The 23,566-nt window shown below is 28.4% G+C and overlaps 1 protein-coding gene across 4 annotated transcripts in view; it reads right to left on the minus strand.

Annotated features, from left to right (window-relative positions):
• The window catches only part of LOC107456609 (CUGBP Elav-like family member 4), a 672,772-nt gene extending 649,410 nt beyond the window's left edge, over positions 1-23,362 (minus strand). For 3 of the 4 annotated variants that reach the window (XM_016074517.3, XM_071179610.1, XM_071179611.1), the window contains exon 1: positions 23,064-23,340. In XM_016074517.3, the coding sequence (XP_015930003.3) occupies positions 23,064-23,277 (214 nt within the window). In that variant the 5' untranslated portion in view covers positions 23,278-23,340. Of the gene's footprint in view, positions 1-23,063 lie in introns of all 4 variants that reach the window. The other variant, XM_071179609.1, reaches the window with a different exon arrangement.
• Between the last annotated feature and the right edge of the window lie 204 nt (positions 23,363-23,566).

A 23,566-nucleotide genomic window follows, 5' to 3' on the forward strand; every position in this document is an offset into this window, starting at 1 on the left:
TATATATTAATGTATATCTTAGGATAGTTTAACGTTAATTTGAGAAATACATATCGGTTTTCATAAATATGAAAAACTTTATTTCACTAAGTTAAAAAGGAAGTTCTGTTTTATTATACTCCAAAAAGTAAAACATCAATAAACTCAAAACATATACAGTAATTATTTAAAATATTCATTTTTTCCAAATATAACGTAAAAATCGATACATTTCCTCGACAAAGGAAATTAAAAAGGAATCCTTATAAGTGTCATAATTGACAATTTTGCTTAAAAGATATTATGAAAACCCTATTTTAAGAGGATTCAAAGCCATTTGAAGTAAAGAATGAAGCCAAGTTGATGGATCACTGATATTTCTAAAGTGATTCATCACTTCTTTTGTATTTGAATACTCTTAAAAGAGGGGAAATAGCTTGCAAGAAAAATAGCATAAACTTTAAATTAACAACCAAAAGCTTTAAACTATTCAAAATGTAACTCAATTTATCATCTTACTACAATATATGCACATATCATTTAGAAGTCATTAAATATTCGATGCAGCAATTTATGCTATTTAACAGCAATCGTAGTTTTAAATAAACGTGACTAAGAATTATTAATTTGTTTCTCAGAACCTATAGCACAAACAATTTGAGAATTAAGATTCTTAAATATTTTACAATTTTTACACTGTGAAAACTATGGTGTAATATTTCTCCGAATATGATGTGAAACAACCCAAAACATTTTGTGAAGGAACGCTTTACTTTAGGTTTACACCAAATCTAGCGTTCATATACGATACATACAAACAATTGGGGAATTAAGATTCTTAAATATTTTACAACTTTTACACTGCGAAGACTATGGCGCAATATTTCTTCGAATATAATGTGAAACAACCCAAAACATTGTATGAAGGAACGCTTTATTTTGGATTTTCACCAAATCTAGCGTTCATATACGATTTAAAGGCTGTCATTTAAATCTAAACACTTAAAAATTGAATGATTTTACACCAAACTCTTACGCTTTTTCACTATACGAGAATTGTTTCCTTTTCCAAAAAACGTTGGGCACCTCGAATTTCCTATATTCAAGAAACGTGCTCAGTAGTTTGTGTTCAGTCTGGAAGGAGCTGATGCGTGTTTATTGTGATTTTCAATAATGTTATTCATCAACAGAAACAAAATTCGCCGCTAAATATGCATGTTTACAGTTAAGTAATAAGTATAATTATATTTTAATTTTTAAATCTCTGAGAACTGTATTAACTGATTTTAAAATGTGTCATTTCAATCTACTTCCGTTATGTTAAGCCTAGTTCGCATTCGTCTTAGATTATCCCTGTACTACTCGGTTTCTTTGATTTACAAGCTAGTTTTATTTTAAGAGTTAGTGCATTGTAAATTAATGATTCTTACATTTTAGTGTATTATAAAAATAAACTTACTGATCTTTTTTTACTATAATTATAAATTTTAGTCTTATTTAATATCAAAAATATCTTACACCAAGTAATGCAAAGCAACATTTGCGTAGTAAAACTCTAGATACAAGAGTTAGGCACAAGAGTTGTGGCCAAATACTTACACCAAGGTGGGTATGGCGTTTCACTACACCACCTTGGCGTAAATATTTGGCCTCATTTTAAATGTTGGAATACACAAATGTTTTTTAAAAAAATGCGGAACAATTTATAAAAATAGTATTTTTATTCTTTTTAATATTTTAGCACAAACAATTGAATAACCTTTCATCTACCGTGACATTCATAACACCTTTAATGGTCTTTCGTATTTCCTAAAAACGTTATAAGAAAATATTAATTTTTAAAAGTGTCAATATCATAAATCATGCAGTAGCCATCTTTAATTAATAATTATAACTTTTTTAACAATTTTTTCTCACAAGAAGAAGAAAACAAAATTATTTTAAGAATATATCAGACTTAAAAAAGAAGTCTTGCAAAATTGATTTCAAAATAAAAATGGTTTTGTCTATTCTCCAAATGATTACAATACTAGAATTATTTAAATCTAAATACTTTCGACTAGCATAACAGGGTTTTTTAGTCTAAATACTTTCGACTACACTTCTTATATATTAAAACTCGAAGAAAATACATTGAAGAGCATTAAATTAAGAACAATCACTACAGGAGTATGCAATAACCAAAGATTTTGTGAAATAATTTCAATCTAAAATAAATGCAGTAGCCAACCTTTAGACGAAAAAACTGACATTTCTAATTTTAAATTGAAAGGTATAAAATAAAAATATAAAGTATTATGAAAAATTTGATACGGTATATAAAAAAGTTTAATGGCTATTTTATTACATAGTTAAAATCAGAAAAATGTGTTTAGAATGCACCAAACATATGGTTATATATATTAATGTATATCTTAGGATATTGCTCAAAATGAACCTTAACAACGAATGAACATCAACGATAAAAAATAGGCAGTAGGATAGCCAACGACTGGTTTTTGTAGCGTCATCATAATATTAAACACAAAACAAAATTCATCTAACTTTCATTTCACGACTGCTGGAAGATTAATCTTAAATATTTTATTAAGGGTCTTGAAAAATTTTTCGAGCAAATTTTTCAACTTTTAAAATAATGTGTTATGACCTTTTCTACTTTGAGCAATCTGTTACCAAGTTAAAGATTATATTCTAAAACCACTGAAATTACAGTAAAAATACAGAAACTCAATCTAGAAAATCCCTCTGAATTATGAAGAGTCAAAAAAAGCTGCCCTTAGATGCTATCTCGACTAAATCAAAGCCTCTTAAATTATTTTGTAGATATATTTACAAAATGCAAGATAAAAAGTATCCTTTTTTTTCAATGAAAATAATTGTATAAATATTTGGAACTAATTTAACAGTTTATTTTGCTTTATACCAGATAAAACCAAATAAAATATCAAGCACTGAAAATTGACGTCCCTAGGTTATTTTTCTTAATAAGTTGCAGTGGTTTCCAAGTACCCCCTTTAAACAAGTTTTTTGTTTAATTAACCAATGGTCAATCCTTTTTAATCCTTTGAAAAGTTTGTTAAATGTAATCATTATTATTTTATCTCATCAATCCCATTTAAGCCTGTTAAAAATATTCAATGTATTCATTATTGTTTTATTTTATTAGATTCACCTAAGCCTATTAATATATTGTCAAATATCTTCATTATTATTTTGTTTTATCAGGCCCATTTCTGCTTGTTAAGACGCAGTCAAACGTAATTATTGTTATTTTATTTTCCCAGTCCCATTTAAACCTGTTAAAAAGTATTCACGTGTATTCATTGTTATTTAATCTTATTAGTTCCAGTTAATACTGTTAAAAGATAGTCAAATATCTTCATTATTTTTGTTTCATCAGGCCTATTTCAGCTTGTTAAGATGTAAACAAATGTAACCATTATTATTTTATTTCAGCAGTCCAATTTAAGCCAGTTAAGAATATTCATATTTGTTTCTTATTATTTCATGTTATTAGTTCCATTTAATCCTGTTAAAAGATAGTCAAATATCCTCATTATTATTATGTTTTATTAAGCCCATTTCAACTTGTTAAGATTTAGCCAAACGTAACCATTATTATTTCATTTCATCAATCCCATTTAAGCCTGTTAAAAGTTAATAAAACGTAATTATTATTATTTTATGTTAATTTCTAACTTAAAATCTTTATGAATATGTTTCAGAATAAATTTTATTCGGTAATAAAGGAGCATTTTCTAAGCATGACATCAACTATGACAGTTATGACAGAAAAGAAATACGGCGTGATAAATTTGAGAATAACTATGGACGTCGCAGTACTGAAAATTCAGAAATATCGCAATTAAAATTGAGCGCATCGGTAATCATCTTCGTCCATTTTTCGCTGTCTCTTCCAGGAGTTGCGAAATATTGTCATTAATGTCAACATAGAAACACGTGTGCAGAGATGATTGGCAAAGAGGATCTTATTTGCTTTCAAACCTTTAGTTTTTTTATATTTGCGATTTTATTATGTTTACGTAACTTTTACGTTTGTATTTCGCTGTCTCAACTGTCTCTTTTTAATAATAATGCTTTCAAGATACTGAAAAACTGCAATTCCTTCTATATTTTATAGAGTTGAATTTTGCTCTATATTATTAGCTACCATAGACAACTTTAATCATATGTAGAGTAAGAAAAATGCTAAAAATACTTAAATATCTCGAACAAGCCGTGGTAGCTCAGTAGATAGAGCGTTCGATTTCCAACGACTTGACTCAGTTTCGAGTCTCAGAGGTGGCTGGTTGATACGAATTCTTCTCCCGTCTCGCACCGACCACAGTCCTGAGTTGAAATATACTCAGTGGTGAACGGATCATGAGTTAGAATCCCCTTACCGGTGAGCTAACCGTGAGTGGTTTCCGAGGTTTTCCTCTCTATTTAAAGCAAATTGAGGTTAGTTTCATCGAAAAAACTTTCACGAAGGCTAGCTTGCCTTAATGCTTTCTGCGTTGAATTTAACCTTACAAGGCTTCGGAATTGAACATTGATAGTTGTGAACTCCAAATTGGGTAGGCTGTTAACTCTGATTATAAAATAAGATAAATATCTCTAGCTAGATAATAACGATGGTAAATTTCTTTTGATTTAATTGAGTTCGCAATTGAACTATATTCTTTGAATTTCAAGATATGCACAATTTTAAACTTAATGCACCTTCACTTCGAAATGCGTAACGAATAATTTACTGTATGCCCCGGTGTATAATTCGACCCATTGTGTAAGTCGATGTTCCATTTTCGATTACGAGGTAGTAATATTCGAGTATGTTAGGTATATAAGCCGACCTCTGACAAAAAGTGGATTATTATTCCTATGGATGTCATGTGTCAAATAATACTAGACTCAGGATAAAATGCGGATTTAATTTTATTTTAAAATCTTTAAAAAAAATGTACAATAGCAGATTCTTTGGATGGGGGGGGGAACGATTTTTTGTAAGACTGAGAAGATAAGGATGAAGTAGAATCCATTGCAGAATGGTATTCGCATGATTGTACTGCTAACATTATTTACTCGTACAGGAATTGTTAATTTTGTAGTCTTACGGTACATTTTAAAAAATTTAACTGTGCTATATTTTTTTAAATAGTCTCGAATAAATTCAATTATTATTTCTCTAAATTTTTTCTGGGCGTAATTTAAAGTATTGTTTCTGAAAAAAACTATATATGTAAGAAATATGATTAGAGAAAAAACACAATTAATTATATATAACATATAACATATTATATACTACATATTAAAAATAGTTTTTAAAAGCGGAAAATTGATTCATTGCTATTCGTACCAGTCTTTTGAACCCAACCCAGAATACAAGGGAGCTCCTGAATTGAGTATTGGGATAAATTTGTCTTCGTGAATGATTTTTTGATAAAACTAACCCGCATTTGCTTTACATGGAAAGGAAAACCACGAAAACCTCCAGCGTTATCCTGGGGGCAAGGGGACTCTAATCCATGATCCGTCTACCCTTGAGGATATTTTTAAGTCAACACTGTCGTCGGTGCCAGCCGGGTGCAGAAATCGTATTAACTGGGCATCGTTTGGATTCGAACATGGTTCTCCTCGTTGGGAGGCAAACGCTATCACCTGTTCCACCATGGCTCTATAACTAACAATTGGCAGAAAGACAAGGAAATATCTAGATACCATAGGAAAACATTCATTTTCGAAATTTCCAATGACTAACATTTAACAGAAAGGCAGCAAAAATGTGTTATAAATCATAGAGAATTTCGTCATTTTTAATACAATTTCACTCGCATAAACTATTTATGAAGCGATAATTAAATACGATGCTGATTTCCAATTACATAATTTAGTAAGACTAGGACCAATTACATAATTTAGTGACTAACATTTAACAGAAAGGCAGCAAAAATGTGTTATAAATCATAGAGAATTTCGTCATTTTTAATACAATTTCACTCGCATAAACTATTTATGAAACGATAATTAAATACGGTGCTGGCTTTGCAATTACATAATTTAGTTAGAGCTTCCGCAAGATTTCCCCATTAACGCCATCCGCTGGTCAATCCCTTCCAACTTTAGTACGTCACGGAAACAAAAATAACATTAAGGGGGCTTCGTCCAACAGAAACGAACTTATGCTCGGGGAATAGAAGAGGAGGGGGAGGAAGAAAAAATAGAGAAAAAGTGAAGTAGGGTATTCTGACTTATGTGGAATACAGTGGAAAGGGGGGCAAGAAACGAGGTAAAAAAAAATCAATATCGTTCGATACGTCGTCATAGGTTGTTCACGTCAGAGGTCAGTGCTACACCCTAGTCGTTCTGTCACCCCCTTTTCCTATTTAATTCTCCTTCCCTACAATACACCTAAATTTCTACCAGAGTTACCGCCTTAGACTCACGAAACACCCCCGCACAGAAGCTCCCCAGTGAATTTCTTTTATCGTTTTACTCTAAGACTATATTTTTTTATTTCATTTTCTACATAGCTTTTTTTTTATTTATTTTTGCCTCCCTTCGCACCACTTCTCAATCCTGACTCGCAGATAAATAGAAGGCAGACAAGAAGAACGTGCTTTAACTACCAGGCGCGCACTACGGCACGTAAACTTTTTTTTAGGGAAGAACGTATGGAAATGATACTAAGTTGTTAACTTGTTTTATTTAGTTTTCGATTTTCAGTTTTAGCTCTTTTTTTTATTTTCGTTTTCCAAAAGACTTGGAAAAGTTTTAAAAAAAAGAATATTTAAAAAAAGCATTAGGGGAACTATTTGTTTTGTACCACTTATAAAAAGTGCTAATGAAGGTAAATGTTTGAAAAAGAGAAAATAAACACATTGCTCAACGTTGTTTTTCAAAGGCTCAGTCGTCAAAGAGAATAACAATTTTATTGAAAATACTATGTTATTTTTAAAAAATGCTATGTCTTGCAACATACTCTGTATGCCATACAAATCAACATGCAATCATGACTGTTTGGACAAATTTAACAGATCCTAATTATGAAAATGGCGCAAATACTAAATTTCAAAAACGAAATTTACTATTAAACTCCAATTCACTAGTATATAAGACATGTTAGCTCTATTCTATCGGGGGAGTAATGTAGCGTAACTACCACTACAGCTATTCATTTCCCATTCACTAGTATATAAGACGCATTAACTCTATTCCATCAGAAGGTACCTTTTGATAGATGACGGTTGACATTTTGTTTTATATTTAATAACCATCGTTGAACAGCCGATCCAATTTTGGGTTTAAGTCTACTAATGTTCTACTCCGTAGCCTTGTAATTTTGAACCCAATCCAGAAGACAAGGAAACTTCTGATTAAGTATTGTGGGAAATTTGCCTGCGTGGAGGAGTTTTTGACGGAGATAACCCGCATTTGCATTACACGGAGAAGAAAACCATGTAAACCTTCCGCGGTTACCCCGCGACGGCAAGAGGACTGTAGCCCACGATCTGTGTACCACATAGGATATTTTACGTCAGCATTGTGTTCAGTACCAGTCGGGTGCGAAATTCGTATCGATCAGCCATCGCTGGGATTTGAACCTGGTTCACCTCATTGGAAGGTGAATACTCTATTCCCTGAGCCACCACGACTCGATGGTTGACATTGTCGGTAGCCTTGACCCGCATGTGTAACTCGCGGACGTGATCTGAATATGCCTGCCTCAACCAACACGCCCACCATGAATGAAACTCCCAATTCAATTTCAATACATCTAGTTCGATGGGCGGTTCACAGTGAACAGTTGGCTTGCTATTTGTGACTAAGACACTGACTAAAGCAACCGTGATCCTAATACAGTTCTTACGACCAGTTCTCAAAACCCGGTGATCTTACTACAGCTCTCCCGGTCTATCGCAAAACAATAATGAATCAACTATTGTTATCCATTCGTCGAATTATATAACAGATAAAATTCTGATGGGGGAGTAATGAAGCGTAGCTACCACTACAACTATTAAATTCCAATTCATTAGTATAAAAGCCATGTTAACTCGACTCTATCTTGAGATACCTTTTGATAGATGACGGTTGAAATTGTTGGTAGCCTAGCTTCACAAGAAGTTTCCGAAATATTAGGAAACGTTTTTGAAAACTAAATGCACCGTAACTGCCCCATATATTCAGAAAAATTTTGAGATTTTTTTTACAGTGCACAACTGATCGTATCATAGCCTTATTAAAATGTATCATTCCCATTTGAAACTCATAAAAAAATTCGTTGCTTTTCATTTTTTATGCAAATCACATTTAATATTGCGAAAAAAATTTGACTGAAATACAGTGAAAGATTTTTATCGATTTGCAAGCGTTATCCAGAGATTTCTAGATTTGATTGAGACGTTTCGTTTCCATTTGTAAACCTTTCGCCAAAAGCATAAATGTTTTTAACAAATATAAACTCTTTTATCCATAAAGTATTTGTGCTTTGAAACATAATATCATGCAAATTTACTGCACAATTAAGAAGATGTTAAGTTGAACCATGAATCCCTCAAGGTGAACCATGAATTCGTAAGTTGACGAACCATAGCATCGAATTAAAAATGGCCCTACTTGCACCATAGTATGTTTTAGCTTATCAGCGTATTAAGAAAATATTATCATCATATTATCAGCTTACCAGCAATTGTAGCCCTTTCGAATATTTTTTGTGTGTCTAAAAACTGGTAACAGAATATTAGTCTTTGTTAATCATAATGTAAATCTTTAAACTTAAAAAATATTACAAAAAAACATTATGTAGCGTTTCTTATGCTTCATCATCTGCTATATAATTTAACTCAATCATGTTTTATAGCAATGGAAAATACGCTTATACGTAATATCGATAGAAATACTTTTGTATGCTTCTCTGAACATTAGCAGCTAAATCAATTTACTACTTCATAGCTTATTACTTTTATCACTTAAATATAATATTTTTATATACTAGTTTACTTTTTAAGCACTTCTTTAGACATAAGCTAAAATCTATTATTTAAGTACTAGAAGGTCTATAATTTATGACAAAGTGGTTTGATTGCTTCACATCCAAATATGAAGCAGTCTTATGTACATTGAAAACAGTTTAACGATTAGTTGAAGTCTAAAGCATGAAATCGCTATTACAAGTCTGAAAATAGTTCGAGTTCAACAGAATACATCAATTAGCAAGCTAAACAAGGTTAATGGAGTCTTAGTAAATATCACCTCTCCCCTTGCATCATTATTCTTAGTCTTATTTTTGACAGCAACATTAATTTATTCAATACTTTTTTGTGTTAAATTCTTTCAGTATTGCATGTAAACATTCGTTTAAATGAAATTAAAATAATAACTTTGAAGAACAAAATGGTACAATTCGTTATTGTACTGCAAACTTTGTAAGGAAAAAAACCAGAAGGTCCAGGGTGAGATAAGAAGCTTTATGTAGTTTCCACTGCAATGACACATAAGAACACACTAATTTCCAATTTTAGGGTACAAATGATTACAATTTGGAGAATATGGTTTCAATTGCATAATCACGTGATCAGTATTTCACTTTCTGCTCATTTCACTTTAACTTAAAAATTTCTAAACGAATAAAATTTATGTCATAATGTGGCATTGTGGTGGTCCTTATATAAAGCTTTCTAACTACCCCTGGACTGAGGTGTACAACCATGGTGGTTAAAGCATAATGCTATGAACGCGGAGGTCCTTGGTTTGAATCCTAACCAGCTGTGAAAATAAAATCTCTCTCACACACATTCCTCCCTCTACATGAGATTTGAGACTATGCATTCATTCAGAAAGGAGTATATGCTGTTTCAAATTTAAATCCATGGAATTCTTCAAGTCCAATTTTGTTTCGGAGCTATTTTGACACATTTTTCTCAATTCTGAGAAAACAATTTTTACAGAATTTTTTTCTTGAAAATACGTTTTTAACTCAACGTTAAAATATTTATAAATATTAGCACAATATTTATAAATATTACAATGCACTTTTTTAGAGCAATGAGCTTTAGAAAAATAGTTGTTAAAATAAAACTTTAAGTGCATTTTTTGTAAAAATATATACTTAAACTAAGTGAAATGTTGCTTTAAAAAAATAGGCTTAAGTGCCTTTTTTCTCAAAAATACATTTTTTTACTAAATATCATGATGTTTTGAAAAGCACTTATCTGATTTCTTGCAAAGGAAAAAATCGTTTAGTAGCACAATATTTGTTCACTCTCTTGCTTTTTTGTCATTTCAAAAACAGGAAATACAAAAAAATATTTTTAAAAAGTTTTAACTAAACACTTGCATAAGGAATGAATGAGATAAAATTAAATTATAATTTATAAACTATATTCAGCTGTTACCATAACGAAGATATCTTTACAATAGTTATACGGCATTTTCATAATAAACTCCAATCTAATAAAATATTTTGAAGCTGAAACTAATCTAGCAAAATAAATGAAAAAACTGAAAAACTGAGAACCAAAATATTTCTTGCACTTAAAATTGAAGATATAAATTTTGAAATTCACAATTAAATAACATAAGTTTTGAAATATATTAAAACATATATTTACATACAATTATCAGAATTGAGAAAAAAAATTGTGCTAAAATTATCCACATGAAATAAAATTACATAAAACGTTAGTACTGGAGGAAATATAACTTCATTTTCTGTTCGCTTATTAGCAAACAATGTATAGTTACAAAGAAGTTAAAAGTGTTTGTTAGTAATATATAATTAATAATTATAAAACAGTTGCTTTTTTGCGGATTGTTATTTCCTATTGTTTAAAAATAATTCAACAAAGTCCCTTTACTGATAACATAAAAAATGCTTTTTTATCATAACAGTGCACGAAGAAAAACAAGTACGGTAGAAAGCTCAACAATTTTTAACGAAGTGCTTTAGTAATGATTTTGATGAAAAAAAATAATAAAATTTTCTCTTATATTATATGATGAAATTTGAGAAATGTGAAAAAAACTTAGTAATTTCATGATGATCCCTTAGAGCATTGCATAAAAAGCCATTTATTTAGTTAAATTTGCATTTTATTTTCGTAGCTTTTACTAAATATACTGTCAAAAGAATTATAGTTTTGAAAACAAGAATTTCTGGTAAACCTTTACCATATGAACGAAAAAATTATCAAAAGAATGGTTTAAGTAATGTATCTCTTTGTTTATAACCAGATTTATGATTTTATGACCAAAATTATGGATTTCTACCAGAAATGTCATTACTAAACAGTAATTTTACCAGAATTTTTTTCCTCGTGTTATGATAGAAAAAAATTTATTTTTAACAATACATTACAAACTGACGCAAATAACAATGATCGTGTGCAAATGATGAAATTAACAATAAAACTTAAATTAAATACAATATGTTCGTTTGCTTGTTACTTATGCACTTTAAATAATAATTGTAATAAATTTGCGAAAGTCGATTCAAGAATGATCCAAAACAAGTAAGAAACTGTTTGCAAATGAAACTGTGATGTTTACCCTAATTGAAATGATGTTTGTGTCTACTTCATAAAGAAAATCATCTTTTTATGCCCTATTATCATTTATGAATCTCAACGCTTCAAACTATATATATGTAACTTTAGTATCACAAATTTTTCAGTTTTGATGTCACAAAAAAGTATAATAAATGGAATATGACGCAAAGAAATTTTAATAAAAATACTTTTCGGCAATAATAACGAATTAGAATATTAACGAATAAAATAATTTTAATTATTTAAAATTTAGGTATTGCTTTGATTACTATTCAAACATACCTGTATTCAAGTTAAACTGAATGTAGCATACTGCTTATTAAAATTATTGTTTCAGAAAGTTAAAAAAATTAACTTATAAAGGAATAAATAATGATATTATGTTGATCGTCAAATTATTGTAAGATTAAAAGAATATGAGGAATTCAACTAATTTTTAAAGACTCAAATCTGTTTCTTTCTCATAAGTTTTTCAATAATTAAAAAAGACTTTTTAATACTTAAAATAGGTGAATCGTTTGTTTTTTTCACTTTTCTACTATGTCTGTATTCAAGTTAAACTGCCTATTGCATGCTGTTCATTAAAAACTGCTGTCTTAGAAATTTAGAAAAATCAACTTACAAGGGAATAAATAATAATTTAGTTTTGCACAGTTGTATTATCTTTTATTATAATTAATTGTCTTTATTATCATTAAATTAATTTTATGTTTCGGAGTGATTCAAATTTTTCTTTTTACATTGTTTTTTAGATTAATAGTTAATATTTCTCAAAGAAACATATCCTTTTTACGTCTTTTCTCATTAATCTTCTTTTTCTTTTATATATATGACTGTTTCAGTCTTTCATGCGATCATAAAAGTAGGTATTGTAGATTAATCATCCACTTTTGATATTAACCAGGCGGTTGTAAAAGTTGGTAGTGATAAAAATATTCTTCTTAGAAAACTAACAATACTTCATGAAGCTCACAAATAAGAAAAAGTATTAATAATATAAACGATATTATAGTCGTACAACTCAACCCTAATTACTTGAATGCATGGAGTTCTTTGATGATAAATCTTATAAACAGAAAATATTTATTTATGATTTCATTTGCAAATAACGTTTTTAAAATGCCATTCAAATTGTATTTTCTATTTTTTGAAAATATTTTAACATAATTGTTTAGTAAATAAAAAAGGATTCGATAGTAGTACAACAAAATTATAGCAGTATTAAGATAAAATTGATGCTATTAATTTTAAAATTATAGCAGTATCAAGATAAAATTTATGTTATTAATTTTAAAATAATAGCAGTATTAAGATAAAATTAATGATATTAATTTTAAAATTATAGCAGTATCAAGATAAAATTGTTGTTATTAATTTCAAAATTATAGCAGTATTAGGATAAAATTGATGTTATTAATTTTAAAATTAAAACGTATCTACTTTAATTTAACATTTTATAGAGTTCTGTAAATATTAATACTCATAATTGAAATTTTTTGCCATTTTCATTTGTGATATTTTCTTCCATCCAGAATAATAATATTAATTATTATTGATATTAATAATAAATATTAATATTAATAATAATGATTGATCATAAAATTATAATAATTATTTATAATTATATAACTATAATAATTATTAATAATTATGTAATTGTAATAATCATTAATAATTATATAATTAGGATTCNAAATTTTTTGCCATTTTCATTTGTGATATTTTCTTCCATCCAGAATAATAATATTAATTATTATTGATATTAATAATAAATATTATTAATAATAATGATTGATCATAAAATTATAATAATTATTAATAATTATATAACTATAATAATTATTAATAATTATATAATTGTAATAATCATTAATAATTATATAATTAGGATTCTTATTACTATTAATAATGATAATATTGTTTTCAAAGATTTGTATTTATTAAGAAGCAACTCTAAAATTTATTACTATTAGTATCAATTTCTTTTTATTTACATCAATTTCTTTAAAATAAAAAAAAAACCTACAATTTTATTAAAAACCTAGTTACAGACGAGTTAAATCGTTTATAGCTGAAATATTTTTACATGCATTAGAGGTTTTTTTTCTTATTTTACGCACCAAATCATTTAGGTTATGCCATGGGAATGTAGACCATGGAAAATTACGCGAGTTAAAAATTTAACATTTGGCAATTTTAAAATCCCAACTCTTAAAATTTTAAAATTTGGTTCTTTTTCATTTAGCTCTTTATTTTCATTCTTAAAAAACCGGTAGCAAAAAAAAATATCGCATCTTTGTTATATCATGTATTCTCAAACAAAATATCAACAATTCAGTAATGAAACAATTTCAAAGCATTAACTGCCTATTTAATTATTTTTATTTCATTAATTTTCAATTATTTATCCTTTTTCTGCAATTAAATGAAGAAAATAATTAAAACGTTTATTAATTACTCTCAGAGAAACGATGGAAATAGTTTTTAATTGTCCCTTGTTCTTTTTATCTTAGAACAATTAAATTTTGCTTTGCATTTACCATTCTTCAATAATTAAACTTAAATCATTTACTGCAGGAAAACTTTGAAAAAAATTTCTAAAAGGAAATAAAGTTTATCATTTGATAATCATCTTCACTTCCTGCGTAAGTACAAAAATGAGAGATGATAATAAAAAAGAAGGGAGAAAGGAACAAAAATACCGTAAAACTGTTTCCCAACATCGAAAAAGGAAACACTGGGAAACAAACATATAGGTTTTACAAGCTGTGTGTTTCTGAAAACTTTCAGGAATATTGGAAAACCATTACCATTCAGTTTTAGTATTTTTGGAAGAAATATTAGACAGAATGAGAAAATTAATGTACAGATGTATAAATTTAGCAAAAATCTTTAAATGGATATTAATATTTCTTGAGAATGCCTCTTTTGTTACAGATTTGTTTTTGAGAATGTGATAAAATAAAAAGATTGCAAAAGAAATATGAAAGAAATTTTAGACAACATATATTTCTTCATTTTAACCACAATTAAAACAGAAGACATTTCTATTGAAAGATATTAGATAGCAGGAGAAATTTAATGGAAGGATGTGAAATTTCAGGAAAAATCTTTAAATGGATATTAATATTTGAGAATATTTCTTTCGTTACGGATTTATTTTTTAGAATGTTATTAAATAAAAAGATTATATAAAAAGAATGAAAGAAAATTTGGACAGCATAGATTTTTCATTTTCAAATGAAATTTTAAAAAAAATTCAATTAAAAAATAATAAACAGCATGAAAACATTAATAGAAAAATGTAAAAATTTAGCAAAAAACTTTAAATGGGTATTATTATTTCTTGAAAATACTTTTTTGTTACAGATTTGTTTTCGAAAATAATAAAATAAAAAGAAGATTACGAAACAAACACGAAACAAAAAATTTTGACAACATAGATTTCTTCATTTTTAACCACAATTAACAAAGAGGATATTTCGATTTAAAAATATTAGACATCATGAGAAAATTAATGGAGGGATGCAAAAATTTAGCAAACATCTTTAGACGGATAGTAGTATTTCTTGAGAATACTTCTTTTGTTACACATTTGTTTTTGAGAAAGTGATAAAATAGAATGATTACAAGAGAATTATGAAAAAATTTTAGACATAGATTTCGTCCTTTTTGATCACAATTAATAATATAAATTCACTTGAAAAATATTAGAAAGCATGAGAAAATTAATGGAGAGATGCAAAAATTTAGCAAAATTCTTTAAAGAGATATTAATATTTCAGAATACTTCTTTTCTAACAGATTTGTGTTTGAAAATGTGATAAAAAAGATCACAAGAAGTACAAAAGTCTTTTTTTCAGCCTTCCAAAAAAGGAAGAAATTTATGTTAAAAAATATTGGGCAGCATTATAATGCATGAATTAACAAAAAATCTTTAAATAAATATTAGTTTTTCTTGAGAATGCTTCTACTGTAACAGATTTCTTTTTTTTTCAGATTGGATAAAATAATAAAACATTAAAAAGTAAAAAGGAAAGTTTAGACAACATAGACATCTTCTCTTTTGAACACAATCAATAAAAAAGACATTCATATTCAATAATATTATACTGCATGAGAAAATTAACGGAATGTTGTATAAACTCAGCAAAACTCTACAAATGGATATTTATATTTCTTCCAAACCCTTTTTTTCCAAGGTTTATTTTTTAGAATGTGATACGTTAAAAAAGAAATTGTAAACGAAAAGAACGAAACTTTAAATGACATAGTTTTCTACATTTTTAAAGCAAAATTGTTAATCAGAAAAACAATTCCACGCATACTGAACACAAAAAAGTATATCTACATAAATGACTAGAAAAAAAAATAGATTGCATGCAATTTAGATTGCATGTGATTTCAAAATTAATTACTACAAAAAAAACTTTTTCTTAATCAATTGCAATGTCTTCACTACTCTCCGTTCTCTACAATTTTAGTTATACAATAACAAACAATGCAGGAATGATTGCAAATAGATTGCTTTAAAATAATAATTATTTAGAAAAATTTAGAAATATTGATATTTTGTAACAATAATGCGAAAAGCAAATTATTGCAGCTAAAATATTAGAAAAACTGAAAATCTTTATATGTGTTAATAACTACATTCTCGACGATTATTGAATTACAATGATCACTGATAGCTTATGAAAATGAGTTTCAGAAAATATGTATAAAAAATATAGTTCAATTAAACTGTAAAATAGTGCCAACTATTTGCAATTTAAAGTTCACCAAAATTATCGAATATTATATAGAACCATGGTAATGTCCTGAAAACATATATTTTTGTTTATTCTTTTTAATGACAATTTTCCATTCTCAAAGCAAAATAAAGTCAAAAAATTTTGAAACAATTCACTTTTACTCAAAATAATGCATTTTATTAATTCTTGCAAATTCTGCGAGAACGTCATGACATGTAAAAATACTTAAATTAAAAACAAGCGTAAAGTAAACACAAATTCAAATATTTATAACTGCGATTCAAATAACCATTTATTTAAAATATACATTTATCTAATATCTTCGAGAACTGATTTGTTGCTACCTACAGTGAAATAAGATACGTGTGTTATTGCTTCAAAACCTAATAAATATAACGTACAGATGCAGAGCTCATTTTTGTATGGCATTTTTATTTCCTTCATTTTATTATTAAATTTTGTAGAGCTTAAGTTTAATTATTTTTCTTAATATTAACTCATTATGCAACAAATTGTTTTAGTATACTTAAATAAGTGATTTCAAAATATCAAAGGCTTTAAATACTAAAATGTAACAAAATGCTTTGGTTGAAGAAGAAAAAAACTATATTCTTTTTTTCCAAATTTACCACTAATAATTGTGTATTTTTTTTAAAGAAATCAAATAAGAAAATAATGGTATGTTTGTAAAAATGAATTATACTTATTATTACTCTTACTTGAGGGTCAATTATATTTATTTTTTTAACTTGAGTTACAATGTAAAATACAGCTAATGGCTCGGAAAGTATGCTTAAAATTAATATTATAAATTATTTTTCAAAACGTTACAACATTTATAAGAATGTAGTACTTATTTCTTTCATTCATTTAAATTGTACATTTTGCTCTTTTTAGCTTTTATTTCATCTATGAATTGAGTATTTACTTTAAATCCCAAAGCTAGCACTATTTTTATGGTCTCTATTATAAATAATTAATGAACTAAACAGGATTTGTTGAAGGAAACATGATTTATTTTATTATAAATATTTATTGTTTATTTCCTATAGAATAACTGGTGGTTTAGAAAAAGGCAAAATTGGGAGATCTTTTCTTTCCTATAAACTATTTTCCCATCTAAACATAGAAAACCGCTTTTGCTATGAGAAGAAGACTCCAGATTAAAAACGTTTTATGTACAAAACCGTCAGTGGGTTAAAAATCGAAAAAAATAAATATAAAATAGCATATTTTGGTTATCACAACTATACAAGTCAGACAATAACAAAAACGCACGTGTTATTGTTTATTTACTTTTAAGTTTATATTTTTTTACGAATGAAAATAAATATAAATATTACTACGTTCAAGATGAACTTATTTCTGGGGTTTAATAGAATTATTCTAAAACTGAAATATGAAATGTGCGAGTTTTCGACTTATAATTCTTAAATTTTTTCAGGAGATTTATATCTAGGTACTAAGAGAATTTATAGTCATTATTCAATCAGGTTATGCTGTTACATCTAAATGATCAAGTAAATGATCTTATGGAATAGATCATTTTATCATAGAGTTTCTGATTAAATTTATCTCAATATTTTCCTTTTTCTTTTAGTCATCAGAAATAGTGATATAAAAAAAACAATTTTTCACCAAATCATGCCATCTTCTTGAATGTCATAGAATGAATTATATCGAACCATATGAGTACCTAACGTTTGTTATCGAATAATATTGTTTTCATTAATATCATTTAATGAGTTCTTTTAAATCGAGAAACTATATAACTATCCTCGTATTTAATCCTATTATTTTTTATAATTGTTATTGAAGGAACTATTGAACTATATCGTAGCATATAGCTATGCAATGAAATCAATCCTCATGAATGTCGTAGAATGAATTACATTGATACATGTGAGTAACTATTATTTCTTATCGAGTCTTCATGAATATCATTTAATGAGTTTTTATAAATTGTGCAACGATATAACTGCTCTTGTATTTAACATGTTATTTTCCTAATGGTTCTTTAATGAACTATTCTAGTACGTCGTATCACATAACTATGTAATCAAATCATGTTATCCTCATCAATACCACAGAATGATTTACATCGAACCATGTGAGTACCTAATATTTCTTATCGAGTCTTCATGAATAACATTTAATGAGTTTTATTAAATAGCGCAACTATATAACTGTTCTAAACTGTATTTAAACATGTTATTTTCATAATTGTTATTGAAGGAACTATTGAACTATATCGTAGCATATAGCTATGCAATCAAATCAATCCTCATGAATGTCGTAGAATGAATTACATTGATGCATGTGAGTAACTATTATTTCTTATCGAGTCTTCATGAATATCATTTAATGAGTTTTTATAAATTGTGCAACGATATAACTGCTCTTGTATTTAACATGTTATTTTCCTAATGGTTCTTTAATGAACTATTCTAGTACGTCGTATCACATAACTATGTAATCAAATCATGTTATCCTCATCAATACCACAGAATGATTTACATCGAACCATGTGAGTACCTAATATTTCTTATCGAGTCTTCATGAATAACATTTAATGAGTTTTATTAAATAGCGCAACTATATAACTGTTCTAAACTGTATTTAAACATGTTATTTTCATAATTGTTATTGAAGGAACTATTGAACTATATCGTAGCATATAGCTATGCAATCAAATCAATCCTCATGAATGTCGTAGAATGAATTACATTGATGCATGTGAGTAACTATTATTTCTTATCGAGTCTTCATGAATATCATTTAATGAGTTTTTATAAATTGTGCAACGATATAACTGCTCTTGTATTTAACATGTTATTTTCCTAATGGTTCTTTAATGAACTATTCTAGTACGTCGTATCACATAACTATGTAATCAAATCATGTTATCCTCATCAATACCACAGAATGATTTACATCGAACCATGTGAGTACCTAATATTTCTTATCGAGTCTTCATGAATAACATTTAATGAGTTTTATTAAATAGCGCAACTATATAACTGTTCTAAACTGTATTTAAACATGTTATTTTCATAATTGTTATTGAATGAACTATTGAACTATATCGTAGCATATAACTATGTAATCAAATCAATCCTCATGAATGTCGTAGAATGAATTACATTGATACATGTGAGTTACTATTACTTCTTATCGAGTCATCATGAATATCATTTAATGAGTTCTAATAAATTGTGCAACGATATAACTGTTCTTGTATTTAAGCATGTTATTTTCCTAATGGTTCTTGAATGAACTATTGTAGTACGTCGTAGCACATAACTATGTAATCGAATCATGTTATCCTCATCAATGCCATAGAATGATTTAGATCGAACCATGTGAGTACGTAATATTTCCTATTGAGTCTTCATGAATATCATTTATAAGTTTCATTAAATTGTGCAACTATATAACTGATCTAAACTGTATTTAAACATGTTATTATAAATGTATTTAAGCATGTATTTATTTTCATAATGGTTATTGAATGAACTATTGAACTATGCCGTAGCATATAACTATGTAATTGGATCATGTTTTCTTCATGAATGTCATAGAATGAATTATATCAAACCATACGAGCACCTAATATTTCTTATCGAATAATATTGTCCTCATGAACATCATTTTATCGATTTAATAATGCAACTATCTGATTGTTCTTGCATTTAATCATGTAATTTTTTAATTCAATTCAATAAACTATGTCGTAGAATATAAATATGTAATCGAATCATGTAACTTTATAACGATTTTTGGATTGAATTATTTTATCTTCATGATTTTAATTCAATTAGCTATATCGGAAGATGTAACTATGCAACGATTAAACAAAACATATTGTTTTGAATCATGAATGCTTTTTGTAAACAATCTTGAAATGAAATCTTATTATGTCATTGTTTTTGCTGATAAAAAATGGCATAATAAGGTTTCTAATAGTCTGCGTTGCGAAAATACTACAATAGACAGTTCTAAGATAATTAAAAAAAACACGAATGTGTTTTTTTTATTCCTGTAGCATTTTGCCTATAAATAAGAATCTATCAAATTATTATCTGGGAGAAAACTTTGTTTTAAGACTAAATTGAGGAGTTCTGTTGAAATTGAACTGTATAGTGAATACTTCTAAATATTTATTATCACAAAGCAAACAAATTTATCACTTTTTATAGCTTTTCCATTAAAACGTAGATTTACTTTCGAATTCTTTAATTTTAATTCATATTGCATTCAATTTATCTTAATTTATTCAATGTGTTAATTTTTTATATTCAATTTATTTATGTTTGTTATTATTTGCTGCTATGCTCACTTTATTAGTCAATCGTAACATGAATAGTTAAAAAAAATCATAATATTTACCAATAATAGTATTAAAGTTGTAAAAAGTAACGGGAGCAGAGAAATGGCCATATTATAGAGATAACTTAATGTCATGAAGGTAAGTTGACTTAATCAAGAAAAATAATAATCATCTGTAAAAGATGCGTTATAAATTCAATTTATATCGTTATCTCCATGTTGTCCGTATAGTGCTAAGATATTGGACATTACAAACATTAATGGAATGTGTCTTTTACTAAACCTACAATAATTGACAGAAACTGAGATTCAGTCAGCGAAATTTTTACTACTACACTGTCGTAGGTCTGAAAACTACACCTCTCCATCCGCCACGTGGCGAGTCAACAACAGAAAAATGGCGACTTCAATTAAATAAACAAGCGGTCACATTTTCTCACCCACTTCTTTTTCTTTTTTGAAAATTGCTTAATAATAAACGTACAGGAGAAAGACACTCTGGTAAACAGAATTTTCATTAAAATGTTCAATATATCCATTCAAAATTTCAATTCTTAAGAATCCATCAATTTGTGGTGAAAAGCTTCATGTGGAAAAAAAATTCTTTAACAAATCATATATTTCACAGTTGTAATGTATACGTTAAATGTATTTTGCCTAACAAAATATTTTAAACTAAAGATTGTTAAAGTAAGTATCGTTAATGTTTCTCTAAATTTTGTCACGTATTTGTATTATTTTTTTTACAAAAAGTATTATTTAATCCTAGCAAAAAAGCATTATTTGCAAAAAGTGGTTATTAAAAAAAAGGACTATCGATTTCGGTCAATGACTCATTAGGTTTGAGGGGAAAATGACTTCTAAGTTATTATAGTCTACTGGACACTGGCAAATTTTCATGTGCACACTGTCGAAATTTCACCCAAATACGAAACTACATCTGGAAAACACTTGATATACCAAAGAGTTTTTAAAGTATGCAATGTAAAAAGCAAGAAATTTTTTTAAAAAATCATGTAAAAATGTTAAAAATCATCTCCCAAAAATGAGTTTTAAATTAAATTTATATCCTAATGACTATACATTTAATGCCTAATGACTAAACCATTCGTCAAAAATCAGAAATCGAGATACAGTCTTCCAAATTTTACTTACACGACAATTATCGAAAGTTAACCATAACATCTTATGGTGAACACGTGATAAATCGAAGAATGTTTAAAATATGCTTGTCTCGATTTCGCTGCAACATTCATCACGAAATCTTCACTTTGCAGTTGAATTTTAAATGCTTCTAAAACTCATCTAAAATTTAAAGGGCAAAAATGGGAGAATGTTTCTCCCCTGTACACTGTTTTCCTATCTTATAACAAAGAAAAACCGGTTGTGCTGTGCGGAAAAGACTGTTTCCACGAGCAGAACCGCCAGTGATTTAAATTCATAACTTCGCATTGTTTATATGCTCAAATACCATTAATCGTTACAAACACACTTGTAAGGTGTGATTAACTAAAAATAAACTAGCTGATAAATAACTGAAACTGAAATTAAACTCTCTGAATTTTACTCATACACTCACTAAACTGTCACTTTCTTGAAGTATTTCCCACATAAGAAAATAAGAAATTTCTAAAAATTAACTGAAACCTCGAAACTTTAAAATGTTATTTGCCAAAGTTGCTTTTTGAAATAAATTTACATCATAATCTCTACTTTTCCTATATGCTCCAATGGAATTTAATAGTAGTAAGTTGTAATGTAATTGAGTTATAAGATGTAATTGACTGGATTTAAACCACGTGACAAACAACGACAATGGTATTCAGTTTTTCAGCTTTTACTAATTCCACCAGCTTGAGGAAATCTGGATTTAGTAAACAGAGGAAATTTTGAATTCGAAGCGCAAAAACCTGAAAAAGACTTAATTATCCGAAACCTGAAAAAGTTTCCAAAAATCACCTAAAACCTGGAAAATTTTAAACAGCATCTGCCAGAAATACATTTTAAATTAATTTTATATCAGACTCCTCATATGCTGTAAAAGCATTTTCCACTACAAATACTGCCTTTGGCGAAATCTAAACCACTTGACAACAAACTGAGTCCACAATTTATCTCCCAAATGCAACTTACATAAAAATTGACAAAATCTCACCCAAAAACGAAACTTGACAAACACGTGATTAATCAAAATAAATTGGACGGTTCCTCAGCGCAATCACGCACACTCTATTTGTTATTGAATTTTAAATATTAGATTTAATCTGAAAGATTTACTAATTTTACCGTCAAGTGGTTTAATAATAATCGGCTTTTACATCCTAAGAATTGTTGTGGTCTTTAACATCAATGCTGACACCGAGAGGTAGGGGGTGCACGCATGCCTGACCGTAACACGAGGATAGACGAACGATTACGCAACACCGTGTGTCAAAACATATGATTCTGAACTCACCTTTATGCATGCCAGTGTATTTATCCTTAAGGACTGTGAGCTCGTAGATTCTGCCGAATTGTTCAAACAATGGCCTTAGATCCTTCTCGTCAAGATTTCGAGGAATTTGGCCGACAAACAATTTTATCGCGTCCTGCTCTTTAGCCGTGCCGCAGGTGGGGGTGCAGGTTACCGGGTGTTTGTGTTCCGCCACCCCATTCTGCAAAGTAGCCATGTTGGTCAGTCAAACCACACGCGCTCACTGGCACGCGCTGGAGGGATTCCGCCCGTCGCGCCCCCTTTCCTGCGCATGCGCCCCCTGACACATACCCCTCTATCCTCATCATCCCTTCTTGACACACCGGCTAGGGGTGTCGGCGGGATCAAAGGGATTGGAGATGCGGAAGAGAAGGGCCCTCTTTGCCGCCCAAGGGTGTTCCTCCGGACAACATCGGAGAGAACGAATTTTTCTATTTTCCCTTTTTTCCTGCTTTTTTTTCTCTTTTATTCGGGATTTTTTAATC

The sequence above is a fragment of the Parasteatoda tepidariorum genome, chromosome 4 (genome assembly GCF_043381705.1).
Source record: "Parasteatoda tepidariorum isolate YZ-2023 chromosome 4, CAS_Ptep_4.0, whole genome shotgun sequence".
Classification (NCBI taxonomy): Eukaryota; Metazoa; Arthropoda; class Arachnida; order Araneae; family Theridiidae; genus Parasteatoda; species Parasteatoda tepidariorum.